General features: G+C 37.1%; 6 protein-coding genes across 9 annotated transcripts; 4 read left to right on the forward strand and 2 right to left on the reverse strand.

Moving 5' to 3' along the window:
- Positions 1-808: 808 nt before the first annotated feature.
- On the forward strand, positions 809-2355 carry LOC143181809 (upstream stimulatory factor 1). 2 transcript variants are annotated; one of them, XM_076382437.1, is made up of 5 exons: positions 809-937; positions 1143-1213; positions 1510-1790; positions 1872-2039; positions 2125-2355. In XM_076382437.1, the coding sequence occupies exons 1-5, from the start codon at positions 897-899 to the stop codon at positions 2341-2343; spliced, it is 780 nt and encodes a 259-aa protein (XP_076238552.1). In that variant the 5' UTR covers positions 809-896; the 3' UTR covers positions 2344-2355. The 2 variants fall into 2 exon arrangements, with proteins under 2 accessions (XP_076238552.1, XP_076238553.1); XM_076382438.1 differs by having other exon boundaries at positions 828-1069.
- A 1867-nt stretch (positions 2356-4222) lies between these two features.
- Positions 4223-8091, reverse strand: LOC143181951 (V-type proton ATPase catalytic subunit A). 3 transcript variants are annotated; one of them, XM_076382699.1, is made up of 12 exons: positions 8006-8091; positions 7105-7220; positions 6924-7036; positions 6352-6717; positions 6214-6270; positions 6034-6128; positions 5685-5956; positions 5413-5596; positions 5227-5344; positions 4875-5155; positions 4611-4800; positions 4223-4532 (listed from the first exon to the last, which is right to left on the reverse strand). In XM_076382699.1, the coding sequence occupies exons 2-12, from the start codon at positions 7184-7186 to the stop codon at positions 4440-4442; spliced, it is 1851 nt and encodes a 616-aa protein (XP_076238814.1). In that variant the 5' UTR covers positions 7187-7220; positions 8006-8091; the 3' UTR covers positions 4223-4439. The 3 variants fall into 3 exon arrangements, with proteins under 3 accessions (XP_076238814.1, XP_076238813.1, XP_076238815.1); XM_076382698.1 differs by having other exon boundaries at positions 7990-8068; XM_076382700.1 differs by lacking the exon at positions 8006-8091 and adding an exon at positions 7528-7682.
- LOC143181404 (uncharacterized) lies at positions 7471-8851 on the forward strand. Its single transcript, XM_076381785.1, has 3 exons — positions 7471-7607; positions 7716-8009; positions 8324-8851. The coding sequence occupies exons 1-2, from the start codon at positions 7471-7473 to the stop codon at positions 7948-7950; spliced, it is 372 nt and encodes a 123-aa protein (XP_076237900.1). The 3' UTR covers positions 7951-8009; positions 8324-8851.
- Positions 8852-9897: 1046 nt separating this feature from the next.
- LOC143181952 (5'-deoxynucleotidase HDDC2) lies at positions 9898-11583 on the forward strand. The gene is made up of 4 exons (XM_076382701.1): positions 9898-10057; positions 10887-11011; positions 11098-11266; positions 11345-11583. The coding sequence occupies exons 1-4, from the start codon at positions 10007-10009 to the stop codon at positions 11573-11575; spliced, it is 576 nt and encodes a 191-aa protein (XP_076238816.1). The 5' UTR covers positions 9898-10006; the 3' UTR covers positions 11576-11583.
- A 2304-nt stretch (positions 11584-13887) lies between these two features.
- Positions 13888-17075, forward strand: LOC143181405 (nicotinamidase). Its single transcript, XM_076381786.1, has 4 exons — positions 13888-14117; positions 14899-15160; positions 16165-16311; positions 16609-17075. Exons 1-4 carry the CDS (start codon positions 13888-13890, stop codon positions 17008-17010), a joined length of 1041 nt encoding a protein of 346 aa, XP_076237901.1. The 3' UTR covers positions 17011-17075.
- Positions 17076-17709: 634 nt separating this feature from the next.
- Positions 17710-18867, reverse strand: LOC143181720 (oxidized low-density lipoprotein receptor 1). The gene is made up of 5 exons (XM_076382270.1): positions 18795-18867; positions 18529-18729; positions 18321-18425; positions 17934-18225; positions 17710-17869 (listed from the first exon to the last, which is right to left on the reverse strand). The coding sequence occupies exons 1-5, from the start codon at positions 18865-18867 to the stop codon at positions 17710-17712; spliced, it is 831 nt and encodes a 276-aa protein (XP_076238385.1).
- Between the last annotated feature and the right edge of the window lie 32 nt (positions 18868-18899).

Below are 18899 nucleotides of genomic sequence, written 5' to 3' on the forward strand. Positions count from 1 at the left end.
CTTTTGTACATTTTGTACTTAAGTTTACAATACATACATACGAATTAAATAAATGATATGTACGATTTCAATATAGCAATATGTATGTATAATATTTTATACTCTTATATGACACACTTATAAATATAATGTAATCAGATGATGTGCTGTATTTGATATATGTACCAGAATAAAAATTTGTTTATTCGTGAATTCATTTACGTCGCATTTCAAATTTAGTCCTGATCTACCTCACGCGAGTTGGTAGTGGAGTGAATCCCCGCGTCAGAACCGCGTCAAACGCATTTTACGTTTATGTTTACAGCATAAAGTTTAAAAACAAAAATACATGATAGATAAAACTCACCGAGATCTCGAAAAGATAAATGAAAATTGCCAAAGAATTCTTGATAAATAGACTGCGGATTTTCTCTCGTTTGTAGAAAATTTAAACACACTAAAAAATCTTGCAAAAGATTGAAAATAAAGTAAACGTTATAATATTTGAAGAGTGAAACAAATCTTTACCTGAATTCTATTCCACAATATCTCTGAAGACATGAATTCGCAATATTCCCATAAACATTCGCAGTCTACTGGTTAAATTTTAAGCTCGCGCCTTGGGAATCCCATAGGAGGTGATCACCCTTTGGTACTTGGGGAACGCATGCGCAGGTACACTTAAAATTCTCATCAACCGCACAGTTTAACCTGTACGACCGTGCGCGGATAAAATACTCACTGCACGATTATCCATAGTCGATAGCCAGGACGAGACCAAACTCGTACGAGAGTGTGCTGCAAAGGTGGCGCTCCAATCAGAGATCGCCATCTTGTGCACCACATGACCTCGTTGCCGTGTCCCGTGACCAGCTCACGTGAATTTTGACAAATTCAAACATTTTTGGTAGAGAAAAATGGATATATTGGAGCAGCACCTTGAACAGCAGAATGTCAGGTAGTGTTTATGTTAAATATCGACTGGCTGATAATGCGAACACCTATCCCTCCTGTTTCGCTCGAGGTCTCCTCAAGGTCATCACGTAGTGCACAGTGCGCACTTACAAGACTTAGGACAACGGTCGTGGAAGTAATAGGCATAGACGTAACACGTTAGACGCGTTGCATATTTATTCTTCAACGTGTCTGCGCTTCTTTTACAGCACCGTTAACACGAAGGATGATGGCGGCACAGGGATTGTCATCGAGGAGGCGGAAATCGTCGACTGCGAAGGTAGAACATGTAATGGTTGAACATAACTGCTTGTCAAAAAAAATACAGGGTGATCCTCACGACTAGGTCAAGTTAAACTGTTGCAAGTGAAGTTAGGAAAAAATCATGGAGAACAATTTTGTAGTTTTAGAATCATCCTACAGCCTGACCCAGCTAGAATCACCCTGCATATTACCTGTTCGATAATTTGATAACATGCTGAGAAATATCTAGAAAATGATATGCTTCAGACTCTAATATTTCAAACAAATACTTCAATGCTCCATATTGAATTATTCATTCTTTATTTTTTATAGGAGAAACTGTAGGTGAAGAAGGAATGCGGTATCAAGAAGCTCTTGCTTATAGAGTGGTGCAAGTAAATGGCACTGCGGGTGGCAATGAAATAGAATTGCCTGTTACTCAGCCAGGCAATAATACTGTACAGGTCCTAACGTCACCATTGAATGGCCAGTTTTATGTTATTGGAAATGCGAATGATGTTTTCACCACTGCACAAACTTCTAGATCATTGGTGCCTAGGACCACCACTTTACAGATAGAAACACCAAGAAGTTGTACTAGTGGTTTAAAAAAGGTATAAATCCTTGCATGGTTATTCTTTAAAAGGATTTTTTTGCTCCATTTGCTGTTATGTATTTCTACGTATATCTTCTAGAGGGATGACAGAAGAAGAGCAACACATAATGAAGTGGAACGTCGCAGGAGAGATAAAATTAATAATTGGATCGCAAAACTGGGGAAAATCATCCCTGAGTGTAATGCCAACACCAATGCTAATGGAAGCGGTAGCAGTGGTGAGGGGAAAACAAATTATGAAACTCAGGTATGAAGCTGAAATTTACATTAACGTTTTGTAAGCACGGTATACTTGGACATGATGGAAATGACGCGTTAATTTTTTTGTATAGAGCAAAGGAGGAATTTTAGCAAAAGCCTGTGAATATATAGGGGAATTGCGAGCAGCGAATCAAGGGTTGGGACAGTGTTTGCGGGACAATGAAAAGCTGCGTCAGGAGATAGCCGCGTTGAAGCAACTTGTTACACAGCTGAAACGTGAGAATCTGCAACTTAGGTCTCAGATATCGTCTTCAACGGGCAACGTCGATGTTGTTCACTTGAGTCCTTAAAGAATCGTTAGTCCATAACACAGTGCTTCTTTTTGTAAATATTAGAACGTGTAAGCTGACTTCGCGTCAGAAGAAGTATTTACTCTGATGATTTTCTTTTCACGAGAGCCGCATCAAATTCTATCATATTGGGGTTTACATTATCTGAAGTACATAGAATGGTCCTAATGGTATGGTCATAACTGTATCTCTGATTGAGATCTGTACATATTTTTGCCTCTGTCGATTTTCTAATGATCCAAGAAAAAAGTATCGCGTAATTCGGTTTATGCCTAAAGGATACTTTGCCTTGAACATAAAATCAAAGTTCGATTTGATAGTTCTTGCAATAATCATTTTAGTTTTGCTCTTAGAGTCATCGAATCAGTGACAGTAATCAATTTATAAGAATGTATTGTAAGTGCAATTTTATGCAATTTAAGGTCGATCTCGTGTAACGTCCCAGTGATCAATAATATTGTCAAAAGTTACGACTATCCCTCGTAGGACCTAGTAAAAGTATTCCTTATTTGTGTGCATATACATGCATTGGATCGAATTACCTCGTGTGTATGTGAAGGAGCCAAGGCTGTGAATGTCGAGCACGGATTTTGGGACTTTCGGATGCGCAGTTTTAGACTATGCGGATAAAATTAATTTAAAAGTAAAATGGAAAAGTACTATGGTTTCGTTGTGACACGGACGATGAAAATTTGCGATGTGAGATACGACTGAATCTTTACAGAGATCGTTAAATATTTTTATTTTTAATACTGTTTTCACAAGCGTAGAGTAGGTACTTCGTGAAATTGACTAGGAACTGAGATTGTAAAATAGGATTCAATCGTCCATGTATGGATGTGTATGTATATTTATATATGTATATATACACGTGTGTGTACATATGCATATATGTACGCATATAGCAATAAACAATATTTTTTTCAAATCAAATTTCTGAATGTCACTGTGGAAGTGCATCAGAATTATTGAAAATTAAACAATGGTTTGTAATATATCGTTCATGTATATATCGCGAAGTTATTGTTATATAATAATAATAATATTATTATTATTAAAAGGAAATTTAACGAAATCGATTGTTGTTATTTTCTAATCCTGAATTCGTGATATGGTGAACCTCTACGAAGAAGAAAAGTATTAAGCAAAGTGGAGAATAGATCTCTTTTTTTGAGCATAGTCTTTATTCGTTTTTACATATGATACAGTATGGAAATGTCGAAGTTACTTGGAACACTGTTTACGATGCAATCTCTTCATACGATACATTCTTCCTTTTTCTTTTTGCAAACGATAAAAGACCCTGCATCTCAACAGTTTTAACATTTTGACACTTTTTTTTAAACTTTCAGACCATTTTTCAACGTTTTAACGTTTAAAATAACATCTATATTTCACGTAACGTTTGCGTTCGTCGCGTTAACATGTTTACATAATACACTATGTATAATACAATATTTAATACTCTTTAATTGAAGTTCCATTCGGTGTAAAAAGCTACCATGTCATCCCATTTTGCAACAAAATATCAAGCACAATCATTATTACACTTCATGGATGAATGGAGAACTTCTTACGTTATTTCTGCTCTCGTTGTACATCATGCTTACAAAAGAATCTCTGTCCCAAATCCATTTGTTATTCCTTTGAAGTTCTTAGCTGCGTCAAATGAAATAATCAGGACGCTTGATTCACTAAACAATTTGTCTTTCTTCTTGGTTTCAACTAACATATACATAATTTCATTCCAAAATACAGAAATAACTTGTTTATAGCACTTAATATATATTTGTATAAGCTGGAGAGGCATTTAAGGACGTCCTACTTTGTTATGGCCATTGCGCACAATTTTTTCCTATTAAATGTCAGTTAATACACGTATGGTTATATGTAGATTTTATATTTCTTACTTTTTATGTACAATTTACTGTTTGTTTATTTATCAAGTGTTGGAACTAATATAACAATTTACTGTGCGATACGTAATTATGAACGTTATATGTCTCCCCGGTTGATCCAGGACATCCTTAAATGACCAGCATAAGGTTCCTGAACGGTCACGTAGAGAAATTATATTTGCATGTTGCCTCTGATAATTAATCTTCTAGATTTCTAAATGCCTGTTGAATATCTTCGTGCAGCTGATCGAAATCAGATCTGATTTTAGCTTCACCGTCCTTCACAGGATCCTAAAGTAAATCAAAGTGATTAGTTATACTGTCTACTCTTCAATCGAACATACAGTATTAGAGTTAACCTATAAATACCTTGAATTTCATGGAAGTCAACTGATATAGGATATTTCCCATGCTATCCCTAATAACGTTCCACGTTATTTTATTGTCTGATTGTGCTGTAGACTCAACAGCGTGTCTCGCCATATCGTAAAAAGCGATCATGTTTCGCAACATTCCCACAGTTTTGTAGAATGGGCAGAAGCGATCGTATGGTGAATAACTGGGCAGAAGATCAGGGAATGTGTCTTAACCATCAATTCTGAATATACTAACACTCAAACAACCATTTCCTACCTGTTCTGTTGCAGGAAGTCATCCTTCAGAAGTTTGGCAACCTCCAAAGTAATTTTGTCTGTTTCAGCAAGGGAAGCTTTACCAACTAGCTGTACAATTTCTGATAAGTCCTCCTCTTCTTGCAAAATTTCTTTAACCTTCGTTCTCAAAGGCACAAACTCCGGGAAGTTCTTGTCATAGAAATCATCCAAGGCTCGTAGATATTTACTGTACGATATGAGCCAGTTGATGGATGGGAAGTGCTTGCGTTGCGCAAGCTTTTTGTCAAGACCCCAAAACACCTATGGATACAAATGAATAAAATATCGGCAAAGAAGTTTTTATTTTAAACAAGTGTCATTATTGTCAGTACCTGTACGATACCAAGAGTAGCAGTGGTGACAGGATCGGAGAAATCACCACCTGGTGGTGATACAGCACCTACTATACTGACTGAACCTTCGCGATCAGGGTTACCTAAACACTTCACTCTGGAAATGACACGTTTGGAGTTAATAACTGTTGGCTTCGCGAATTATGTAAAGGAACTGATAACTACCTTCCTGCACGTTCGTAGAAGCTAGCTAGACGAGCACCAAGATACGCAGGATAACCAGAATCGGCAGGCATTTCAGCCAATCGACCAGAAATTTCTCGAAGAGCCTCAGCCCAACGAGACGTGGAGTCAGCCATCATAGAAACGTTGTAACCCATATCTCTGAAGTACTCTGAGAGAGTAATACCTGAAAGAGGGACATAAAATGTTCACTGAATACGTTCCAAAATGTAACATACTTATAAGAGATCTGGTTACGAGGCTCATAAACGTACCAGTGTAAATGGAGGCTTCACGAGCTGCCACAGGCATGTTCGATGTATTAGCGACCAGAGCTGTACGCTTCATGATAGACTCAGTGACACCGTCGATTTCTACGGTTAGCTCAGGGAACTCACGCAGTACTTCAGACATTTCATTACCACGTTCTCCGCAACCGACGTAAATGATCACATCGGAGTTCGAGTATTTCGACAAGGCTTGCGAAATCACAGTTTTACCGCAACCAAACGCGCCAGGGATAGCTGTGGTTCCACCTTGGACGCATCTACAAGTTTGCAAGTGTTTTATGCGTACGTCCTCGTCTACTTCGAGGCGTTATAAGTTACAAACTAAAATCCTTACGGGAAGAGCGAGTCCAAGACTCTCTGGCCAGTGAGTAAGGGATGGTTAGCTGGTAGTTTTTCAGTGACTGGACGAGGTTGTCGTACTGGCCACACCTACATATCCATGTGTTATCAAAATATTAGCGCGATCAATTAGCACCATTCGATATCCACGCAAGAAAAAGAGAATTAGACTTACCTGAAGCATAGTATACTTCTGTTTTTCACCATCGAATTCAGCTTCCAATACGACATCCTGTGGAACACATGAAAATATTTAGTTACTGATTTAATGGATACAGGGCTTACTAAGCAGCCATGAGAAGGTATGACTTACATTAACTGTATAGTTTCCAGCTGGGGCTATGTAAGTCACAGTTCCCTTGCTTTTTGGAGGCAAAAGTATTTTGTGTTTCACCAATGTGTTCTCGTAAACTATACCAAACAGATCTCCACCAGTGATATGACTACCACTCTTTATATTCACTGGATTGAACTCCCAGGTGGAGGTTCTTGACAGAGCTGGCACATTGATACCCTTTGGGATGTAAATGGAGCTAGTAAGTTCATTGATGTCTTTCAGCGGCCGCTGAATACCATCGAAAATGCTCCCAAGAATACCAGGCCCAAGTTCTACAGACAATGGTTTGCCAGTACGTAAGACGGGATCTCCTACAGTCACACCGCTGGTATCTTCGTATACCTGTGGAACAATAGGATCACCGATTTTAATCGACTCGTTTCTGGTGATTTTAGCGCAAAAATAAGTTGACCTATATTCGAGCTGGTGGAACTAATACAAGAATATTTTTATGATAAGCACCTGTTTGCTCAAACTCAGATATGGATCAGCTGTAGGTTTAAAGTACATACGATTATTTTGTACAGATTTACGAAAATCTTTATTACCTGAATAGTGGCCATATCACCTTCCAAACGAATAATTTCTCCTACCAGTTCATAATATCCTACTCTGACCAGCTCGTACATAGCTGATCCAGACATCTTCTCAGCAGTGACCACTGTAAGATAACAAGTGAGTGAGTAATGTTACAAAGATGAAATTAGGAATACTATAATATGTACTGACCAGGTCCAGATACAGCGTACACATATCCAAACCTACTCTCCCTTTCCTCATTGCTAATCTTTGACAACCCTTGGCTCGTCATTGTGAATCTTTCTTCAATTAAACCTGTTCAACAACTGGAAACATTTCGTTCATTAAAATCTAGATAAAATATAAAAAATTGTTCAAGAAACATATCATCCAAAGCCAAACTAACATTCTCAAATAAAAAGTTAACATAGTTATTCAGTAGTGACCATGAAAATATCAATTTCAACAAAATACAGAAACGATTAATACAAGTTGCCTAACTACAAGATCGAGTTAGTCCATCACCACTCTGACAATTGGATCAAGCATCTCACGCCGACGGAAAATACAACGAACATGAAAAAAAAAGAAAAAGACGATCGTGGACAATGCAGTCAGATTGGGCGTTCTTACGAGCGACGTAAGTCAATTTGGAAAGAGAATCGTCGGGAAGGTGGATGTCACCAAGCGCATCCATTCATCATGAAATTCACGTGAGTAGTTCATTTAAAAAGTAGGCGTAGCCCTCTTTGAGCCCGCGAGACGTCTGCTCCGGAGCATCGATTCCAAAATGAGATATTCGCTCGTGGATCGTTCGCGAGGACGAACTTAACTCGGGCCCCGCGAGTTCTACTAGAAAACGACGGTCTTATGGAGTTCTGGCTCGATTGGAACACAGAAATTCTAGCGCTCGACGAAAAGCGATGGCGCGTTCAAACTGGCACGATCGATACTATACGCGCCAGAGTTTTCGCGAAAATCTTGCCCACCCTCTATATAGGGACGAATTGTTGCAACAATTTCGACTGTATAGAGAATCGAAGGGCGCGCCGCTAATCTACGATGGGATAAATAAGTGACAGTGGAAAGACTTACGAGGCGTGAAACGTACCGAAGTAAGTACTCTCTACAACAGCGAGTCAAGCTTCAGTGCCGAGCCTGGCTGCTATCACAAGACAGGTCAGCTGACTGAGCGATGTGTTCGTTTTCAATTTTCGAGCCTCTTACGAGACACAAGACCCGTTTACAAAGCGCGATGCGTTTCCTTTTTTACGCGCCAAATTCGAAATCTTGGAAGGGAAGCGGGGGAAAATTGATTACTTTACTTTGAACATTTCTGACGAGTGAAGTGACTAATGGTGGTATTTTTTAGACAGTTTGTTAGCAATTTATTCTAGTTTTGAGAAATGTTTGAACCGTTTTTTTACAGTGTCTTAAACGAAATTGAGAGTTGCATCGTTCTGCTTCGTTGATGGGGTACAAAGTACAATGGTCCAGGGATAGAAGAATAATTGTTTTTAAAGGGCAAGTTCAATTTTCTGACAACGAATTATTCTCGCTTTTTCCTTAAATGATTGAATGAAACAATTTTAATTTGGAATTTGGCGGGAGATTTAGCAGGAAGGATTTGCGGACCGGCGATAAAAATCCACGAACATGTGCAAGAAGAATTATAGAAACAGAAATTGTGGCAACTGAATTTCAAGTAATTTGAATTGTCTAATTTTCAAATGAAAGAATGATTTTTGCGCTGAAATATATTGTATGTCTGTCTTGATACAGTTTTTGCAATTTGATTCAATGCATTAAACTGTTTTAAATAGAAGAACTCTTTCGCGGACAAAGCGGAAGTTGAGGCTACTAACAAATGCGGAAACATTAGTCATCAATAAATAATCATTTTCAGATAAAATAACGTTTTTCCCGAGATGAAACAGACTTTTCTTTATAAATATTAGTCAATTAATCTTTCCTCCAATATTCTGCGTGCAATTAGGTGTTTATATACACATGCACGTGATTCTGAACGGTGCAGATGAGAGCTAGTTAAAATTAGAAATAGCTAAGGTACGGTTAAACTTTATTGCTATAATTACAATAAACTGTATATGTTTTCACCTTGTCGAGCATTTCCTCTAACAAAAATGAACAAAAATAGAATGGCCAATAATTGTACAAATGCTTCCTGTGTAATGAAATCGTATAAATTCTTAGGCATACTCAATTATTATGTCAAATAAATGGCCAAAACTGGCACGTATATCGACCATTATGTTGGATAACAAAAATATTATCCCAAGAGAATATATATCTGCATTTATTTTTTCTAAGTAACTCTTTTTCAGGATTTCGGAAATATTTATACAATTTTATCTTCCTGTTATTAATAGAAGGACATAGGGTGATTCTTTCACTGCGATCTTATCGAACCAAGAAGTTAAAGTCGACTCAGTATCAGTGATTTTGTTTTAAATCGTTAATAATTTTGTCTATGCAAAAGTTACGATATTCTACTGTTTCATTAAAATTGGTATATTTATCGATTATAATATTTGCACATGCAGTTGTTACAACTGTTCCAAATAAAAATTGTTCCTCTAGAAGTCAGTAACACTACAGTAATCCATGTAACAATTTGAAAAATTCTTAATACCAGAGGAATACTATACAACAAATAAAAAAATATAGTTCCATTAAAAAAAATAAACCTGAAACTTAATAAAAAAACTTAAATCCTAGGTATTAGAGCGATCTTCACGCTGCTGTCGCTTTTTATACGACATCCTATATAAGCTTCCCCCACCATGGTTCCTACACGAGCTTAGACGCGCCATCTATCGCATTTACTACTACCACTACATGTTTCTCAGTATATGATCTGTGGATCGATGGATTTCACATAGACACTCACCCACACGAGCAGTTATGTAACTATTACTAGGAAGGCATGGTTGTGTTGGTGAGAATGTACTGCAATAATGCAAAGTGCAATATATCTTTGCGCCACAAGCTCGAGGATATCATTCGAGTGCGAGCGCTTGAGGGGTGAACTTCAGTTCTAAGTTTCGTTCTGTCTCACTGTGTATTTCCTTTGTTTAGTGCTCCAGGCGACATGGATATAAAGAACTTGCAAGAATTCATGGAACTGATTGGCCGTCTGAAGGTACACAATCCTGGTTTCTGTGAGGTGGTGCTGTGAGGACGAATCTAAATTCGTGGTGCGACTGGCGCGTGCACCCACGGCATATATGCACGATACATACATGCTCGATACGTCAAATGTCCGCTTTTGGCATTCTCGATCAGCTGCGATCAGCATGATTTTCTGTGGTTAATAATGCATTCGTTTCTTCACAGTATATAGGTCGTTTGTTACATAAGAATTTATGAAAAATTTATTTGCGCGAAAAAATTGGAGTCGTTGGTTCCGCGATGACTTTCACCAGCTGACTGTCCGTGGATTGCGCGATCGAAATTGCAAGATGTTCTATTCAGTTTTTAAAGAGCAAATAATTCTGTCGTAAGCTTGAAGCGGATTTGTCATGATCGACGTGCACGTTTATGATTGTGGGATCAGTTCTTCAGGATTTGTATCTAATAAAATGACAAATTAGGAATGATACTTTGATCTCCACGAGTAAAGTCTTTGTTGGAACAAATTTTTCTGAGCATTCTTTGTTTCTATCAGTATCCAATTTAGATATTATTTTATTGTTAGGTATAGTTGATAATCAAACATTTAACACTGCTGTTTGTCTATCAGCGAAGACATAATACTTCACAATATATTTTTCATCTGATCAGATTTTTATTAAAATTGTAATATCTTTTTTCAGTCCTACATGTTAATAAGTAAACTCAAATAAAAAAAATTTTTCCATTTATGTATAGAAGTTCCTTTTTTTATAAATGATTTGAAATCACAGAAATATGGTCAAGTACATTAGAATCTACTGGAGAGTATGAGAACATTGATTTATATTTGATTTCAGCACATGAAGAGGACAGGATGGGTCATTAAAAACATTCCAGATCCAGAAACAATTGCGGGTCACATGTACCGGATGGCTATGCTTTCTTTTCTAGTGGACAGTGAAGAAAATTTAGACAAAATCAAGTATGAAATGGTATTATTGTTACTGCTGAGTAGTTTGTGTTCATTAGGGCTTTATTAATTGAATGAATTCTCTGCTCTTGTTACAGAATTATGCAGATGGCTCTAATTCATGACCTAGCGGAGTGTATTGTGGGAGATATAACACCTTATTGTGGAGTTTCGCCTGATGAGAAACATAGAAGAGAGGATGAGGCTATGGAGGATATCTGTAAACTCCTGGGCGATAAGGGACCTACAATACTTAACATGTTTAGAGTAAGTTACTGAGTAAATTTTATAGTATATTCCAGGTTATAAGATTCCCCTGTTTGATACATTTTTTTATTTCCACAGGAGTATGAAAAGCAGGAAACTCCAGAAGCTAGATATGTGAAAGACCTGGACAGACTAGACTTACTTATGCAAGCCTATGAATATGAGAAGAGGGATAATGTTCCTGGAGAGCTAGAAGAATTTTTCGTCGCGACAAATGGAAAGATTAGACATCCCTTCATTAATAAACTCGCGTGTGAAATAACTGCGACAAGGGAAGCTTTATGTCGTAGTTCGACTAATTCAGAATGAGACAAGGTTTTTAGAATAAGGATTCAAAAATATTTATTTAGCTCAATTTTTATATGTCTTGTTCAATGAAATGTATTTCATATAACACATAAGGTTTAGCAATAAGTTTTGTTTTAGAACTAATTATCTCGAAAACAGAGTTATATTCTGAAAAAAGGAAAGGAAATTACGAAATGATTCCATTCAATTTTGTGTCATTATTACGTCTCTTTAATATAGGTCTTACAATCATAGGAGGGTATTTTTACAGAAAGTGAATGTGTTTTCTGCTTTCTCCAGTATTTTTGAAACAGTATGTTCTATTGTTGGTATAAACAGCAGAGTCTTATTCCATTTTCTGTAAAAATCTAATCAAATTGCAATGCCAATTAGCCCATTTGCAACCAATGACATACAAACTGTAGGAATATGGTTGCAAATAGGTTATACGCCGATATTCGTGAAATGTGTATGTGAATGGATAGTTAGCTATTCACAATATTGTGATGTACATTTCAAAGTACAATGCGACTTGAAGAGAACCATCATATATTTTAAGTTACTTCATGATACATCTAAATTTTACGATAAGAAAAAGTATTTTGTAAGGAAGGTTGCAAGTGTTAATAATTTTTTGTTAAGTAATATAAACAAAAACTGTTTAATTATTGTTGAGAAAAATAGTTCATTATAATTTACAACGAATTTAGTATTCACCGTACCAAATTCTTACAGATTCATTTGTTATTAACTATTTATGATAGCTAATAAAATTTTTTAAAATAAAAATAATCAGTGACTACTTCAATGAAAACAGTATTAAAATATATAAAAATCACCTGGATAAAGAACATTTGAAATATTGTACTCTGATTTTTTCTCGTTTAATCTTCCGCTGTTTTTTATCTTGCGACGAATTAAGAATCTCTGATAACGTGATCATTTATCCGCTAAAAGTATAAAGATAGAACGTAGTCATAAAGTCTGCCGAGGTGGTCGAGTTAATTCAAAAGTCGCATCAAGAGGTTTGTATTTTTTTTGGATAATACAATACAGAGTGTTTCATCAGAATTATTAGAAACTACAACTGAATATAGTCGTTCGTATCTCGAATTTCATTCAGTTAGGGTTCTCATTCATCCCATTTTTCTCGGGGCAGTCCCTTTTTGATAAAATGTTTCAGTGTGTCATATTTATTCCAAGTGTCTCGCTTTTTCATCAAAATCTGTGGTTAAAGAATTTTATTCTACTTTTTAGTATAACTATGTAGTAATACTCTTGGTGACTAACCCATAAAATATTCTTATTGTTGATTAATTTCTATTACGATATTGGCAATACTTATGACACACTTGTTTTAACTATTGTAAATACCCATTTTAAGGATCTCTCTTGTTCTGATTACTATATCCAAAATTTTATGTAAAAATATGGGAATGCCCTAGTTAAAAAAAATATGGGAATCCTACGTTTAGTGAAACCTTATCTGATACAAAACGATTATTAAAACCTGCATGAACACAGAAATGAAGGTCACCTTCAAAATTTTGCATGGGAGTTAGTACCTTAGGATATAATCTAGCTTTTCGTATTAACGAAATATTTTCTTATGAAACACTCTGTATACTTAAAATCATTAATCATCAACCGTCGCTTCGTTTCTCAAAATTCGGCCCCAAATCCTGCTATGCCCATCAGCTAATACCTCGATTCACTATACTCCCAATAAGTATACCTTACACACGCAATATAACAAACCTCTAGTTTGTATAGGAGGAGTATACACGATAGAATCGGTCAGTTACACAACCAACAACGCTGAATAGAGAAGTGTTTTGTCAATGCTCAAATCGATCTGTAATTTCGTTCGCTGACCAAAATAATGTCTGATTACAAACTTCTAAAGATACGAGCAATTTTCTATTATGTGTACCTCTGATTCACGTGTACACAAAGATAGCAATAAATAAAGACGAGATAAGGAGGAAAGGTGGGACGGGTGACATAATTTGAGCACAAAAAGTAGCGCATAAAAGGAGTAAGCTCCGGCAATAAATTCCCAGAAACACGTGTGTGCTACGATCGATCGCTTCTGACCAGTGCGCAGCAAGCTCGTTCCACGCGTGGCCCAAAATCAACCTCACAAAATAGGCTTGCGTCGTTTCGACAGCCAGACTCGATAAAAAAAAACTCGTGCATCGATCGTACGTGTCTAGGGCTACTCCTCGGTCATTTTATATAATTGAAAGCTGGAAATAAGGGATTTGGAACTAACAGTAGAAGCTATGTGAATCTATTTTGTTTGGTTGCGTTGCTAGGGTTCCGCATGAAATATGAGAACAAAGGATTCGATGATGGACTCATTTGGAGGAAAACAGTTGCCCATTGAGGCGTTTTTGGATAAACTGGATCTAGAAGGTGAAAGGAGCGAGTTAGATCTGGCGAAGTTTCGCACGATCTGTTTGGAACTATTTCCAGGCGAGAGCGAGTGGAGGGTAGAAGAGGTCTTCAATTTACTCGATCGTAATCGAGATGGCGTTGTAAAGGGGGAAGAACTGAAAACGTGAGTAGGACTTACGTATGCGCATCTAAAAGACTGATTTTAAAATCAGTTTTATGGAGTAAGAAACAGGGACAATTCAAGACGATACGAAACGAACAATGAACTGAGCAGTCACGCGGAATGTTTTTTTCATTCATTGTTCCAATTTACCTGCGTTATCGAAAGTAGTTACGGGCATTAAATACCATGATTTATGCACGTTTCGTAGCAATTTGGTCATTAGAGACTGTCGAATGAATTTCAATATTTTATATTCAAAGCGATTGTATATTTCACATATATGTATATGTGTGAATTGATTCGAAACGTTTCGCTGCTAAGTGCCTATCATTAAGCGGAAGTACACACATACGTAATGACGTTGCGATAATTTGACACGAAAGTGTACAAATCCTTATAAATTTTTATTTTCAGAAGTTAAAGACTTATATTTACAATGTATTTATTTATTTTGTCGTCAAGTATATACATATTAAAGGCTGTAATGGAAAAAACTAACGATATCTATCAAAAAATCCCTTTAAATAATGAATTATCATACTTACAAATAAGCGTTGAAATTTATTATATTGAAATTTTGGAATTTGTATATTCGTGTAATTTTTTGCAAAATATTCGGTTGTCCAAATTTCTCATTCTTTATGTGTCATATTTTTATAACTTTAATCTCGTATTTAAAATTTTAAAAAAATGGCCTAAGGTTGCATCTTAAAACTATCTCAAAACGTCACCTGAATATATTATATCTTGTCACGTCTTAGGTTTTGATTTGAATTCATAGGTTTCACGAGTGGTTAAAAACAGTGATTCAGCCTGTAAACGCTCTATTGATTATCGACGTGCAAAACGATTTCATTGATGGATCCTTAGCTCTTCGTAACTGCGAAGGCAAACAGGATGGATTGGATGTGGTGGAACCGATAAATCGCCTGATAAAGGATGCACACTTCGATAAAATTATATACTCCTTCGATTGGCATCCCGAAAATCACATCAGCTTTTATGAAAATCTCCATTTACGAGAATTGCATCCAGATTCAAAGGTACGAGATTTAATAAACCGCATTTGTACCAGTAATTATAAAAGTGGTGTAAGCAACAAATCAAAAAAGGTTGAATTTGCTACTAGGGGAATTTTCTTATCAAATAGGGGAATTTTTCCATTAAAATCTGTAATGGAAGTCATGTGATCAGATCATAGTTAAGAAGCCTATTAAAACTTAACGACGTGAATGAGTTAATTGTCCCATTTAATCCTTATTGCAGAGTATATAATATATATAGACACTGCTTAAATTTTTCAACATTTCGCGGGAAATTCAAACTTTAACGTATATTATATTTTTCAAATATACGTCATCGTATACCATATACGAAATTTCTGTTGACAAAATTTCTCTAAAAAAACGTCGAGTAAAAGATAATCTCATGAGAAGTTAGAATAGTTTTTCATGAGAAATCACAACGTGTCGAATGGGACAAAAGACACAATGGCAGGGCTTCATTCACTTCGAGGATTCTCTTCATTCACGAGAGAAAGGTCGCGGCAGATTTCACCGCCACGTGGTCAGCGTCAAAGGCCAGAACTTTCAAGACGTTGTTTCTTTATTCGAAACGCATCATTAACACATGTTCCTCAAACCTCGCGTTATCCCCAATAGAAAGGGTCTCCCAGGCGCGAGCTTTTTTCTGCGTCTAGGCCTCGTATTTTCTAGAAAATTTATGGCTGGTCGGCGAGGCTGTTACTTTTCAAACTTGTTGCCTTCGACCTTTGCAAATGAATCTTTACCATGTACTTCCAGACACTCATCATTAATAGAAAAACACAGATGTTTAGAGGACAATAGTCTATTCCTTTTTTTTTGTGAGGAACTAAATCTCCCTTGGCTATTTTCAGCCTGAGAAACTTGCTAAAATTATCTGCGTGAGATCTTAATTTTATCCGAAATAGCGCCAATCTACACAAAGCATAATTTTACCCTATCGGATGCAGTGTGCTAAGAATCATATAATAAACCATCCATGGTAATAATTTGAAACTCATTAGGTGACGAAGGAAAAGGCTAAACCATTCGACACAGTGACATTCGCCGAGCCCCATGTGGAGCAGACACTATGGCCCAAACATTGCGTCATAGACACGTGGGGGGCCCAGCTGCACAAAGACCTCGTGGTTGCACCAGATTCGGCACAGGTACTGTATTTGCTAAGCTTATTACTCTTCAATAAAATTCGCTATATACTAGGCAACTATTAACAGTCCCTGAAACCTTAAAATATTGCATCATAAAAGTAAGTACACATTTACGTATATCTCAGAAGGGAAAAGTTTCTAATCCTATAATACATGTACACACAATGTGTCCTTTTTCATTCATAGAAGCAGCAGAAGACTATCAAAATGGGACCACTCATTTCGTTATTTCGTGAAACCTATCCTTATTTTTCCAACTCTGCATACACATTTTATTAACCATTCATCATGTCTCAGGTACGAAAAGGAAAGGACCCAAACGTGGAGGCTTATTCAGTGTTCCACGACAGCAACAGCGAGGGTACTGGCGAGCTGCAGACCATCCTCCGTGACGCAGGTGTGACGCACGTGTACGTTTGCGGGCTGGCTTATGACGTTTGCGTGAAGAATGCCTGCCTGGATGGGCTTCGATTTGGGTATCCCGTGGCAGTGGTCGACGATTGTTGCCGTGGTGTCGATTTAGGTAATATCGAGGCTACCAAAGAGTTAATTACAGAGAAGGGGGGCCTGATCGCTGGTAGCGACGATGTTCTGGCACTTGTGAACAAGGAAAAGCGGAGTCTTGTTATGAGCCATCAGTCTGCGAAGACGATGACCTCAATTTCAGTTGCTGAAAGTTCCGCGAACGGCCATAAATGAAGTGGCTTAATTAGGCAAGAAATTGTACAGGATGTTTCAATGGCGGGGGTCGCACAAGAGAGGGGGAAAATGTAGAAGGAATAAAGTGGGTGAGGACTTTTCCTCTTTTTTCTCGTTTTAGAAGGTGATCCTCCATAAGAAAATAAAGAAACGAAGAGGAGACAATTCTTATGGAACTCATCTTGAGACGTCCTGTACTTTTTGTATTGTCAAAATTTATTATGATTCTTTTTATATACATACTTCTTGTGGTACTACATACACCTTAAATTCACAGAGCTTGTATTCACAAGTAGTATTTTTTTTTATTGACATTGATTACAATGACACTGTTTCTCATAAGACACTAAATTGCTTCTTAAGGATTTGGAAATCAGGGTTATACACAACAGTAATTAAATCGCATAATTTTGAATGAAAGTATACTAGTTTATTTATACTAATTTATCTACACTCAGTATAAAACGTCCTATAGTATAGTACTAAAAATATTTAGTGTCATAAGAACCACCTTTCTTAAAATAATAAAGTATTACAAGTACAAGTCTTCTTAAATATTTAAATATTTGATATTGTAATATTTCTAACACGAAACTTTTCAGTGTAGAAGGAAAGGACTTCCTAACACATTCCTTTACATGTAACCTCTTAGAGTGTAATAAATAAAACCACAATAAATACTATATTCAATCACGATAATTATTGCTGTCCACTGAGTATCATCCGCGCAGTCTTCTCAATCTTATTCGCTGATTCATCATCCGTGGTTAATTTACACGCGTACCTGTGCCTTGCGCCACAGTCGTCGCTTTGATAAGAGTACAATCTGGATGTTGAGTTGTAGGATAATTTCAGGCACCTGAAAATATAATGTGCAATAATTATAAATGTAGGCCTAGTGTCTAAATCACAAAAAGACTCACCTGCCGTCTCCAGGGACAGTTTGTTTAGTATTCTGATAAACTGGCTTCGCAGTACTGGCCCAAATCCACAGGAGACCAGGGTTCAGTCCCCCTGTCCAGAAGGTTTTTCCTTTCAACTTGGAATTCGTTTGCAAACCGGCCAGTACGTCTCTTTTCTCATCCTCTGTGTCGAATTCCAGCAGATTCCCTCCCATCCCTCGGCAGAGGCTGGCAGATGACTTCCAATCGAAGTCACGGTTGCTGAAGTGGTAGCAATGCTGGCCTATCTTTGTGTAATTCGCAGGGCAAGGTTCTGAAAGTGTATGGACAAAAAAGATGTTTCATTAAGAAATTTTGCTTTCAGTGGATGAGCAAAATGGGAGCTTGATTGGATTAAGAAGCTTGCACCTTTTTTATTCACATTTCCAGATATCACGTAATATAGAAGTTCCTCTGCCCTCCTGAGGCGATTCTCTAGGAAATCCACTCTGTAAACTAGCTTTTCTATTGCACCTGAAAAAACATATGAGGATGAGTATAGTGTCGAGTCTTTTGTAGATCAGGCCAGTGTCCAACTCTGTGGATGTTGCCACTGAATCATAGTAAAGAATTTTACCAAGTAGATAGAGGTCAGTTTCGGTCACCTCTCTCTTGTTCGTCGAGGATATCTTGCCCGAAATGGACAACATTTTGTCACCCAGTTTCATCACTTTGGAAGTTCTGAAGGGCTTCGAGTCAGAGACCACCCAGTTTTCCAAAATCTCACTCCATAGTCCTGGTGCTTCGATCGTGGACACATTTGATAAAGCCAAGTCACCTGATAACGTTTCAACGACCCCATTAGTAACCCATCAAAGAAATTGTTACCAGTTTCTTATTTACCAGGAATTCCCATGCAGGTCTGCAGTTGCAGAATCAGCAGAAGGCAGGAGCAAAGGGACCACCTATTCTTCATAGTAAACCTGAAAGTAAAGATCTATGACCATC

The sequence above is a fragment of the Calliopsis andreniformis genome, chromosome 7 (assembly GCF_051401765.1).
Source record: "Calliopsis andreniformis isolate RMS-2024a chromosome 7, iyCalAndr_principal, whole genome shotgun sequence".
Classification (NCBI taxonomy): Eukaryota; Metazoa; Arthropoda; class Insecta; order Hymenoptera; family Andrenidae; genus Calliopsis; species Calliopsis andreniformis.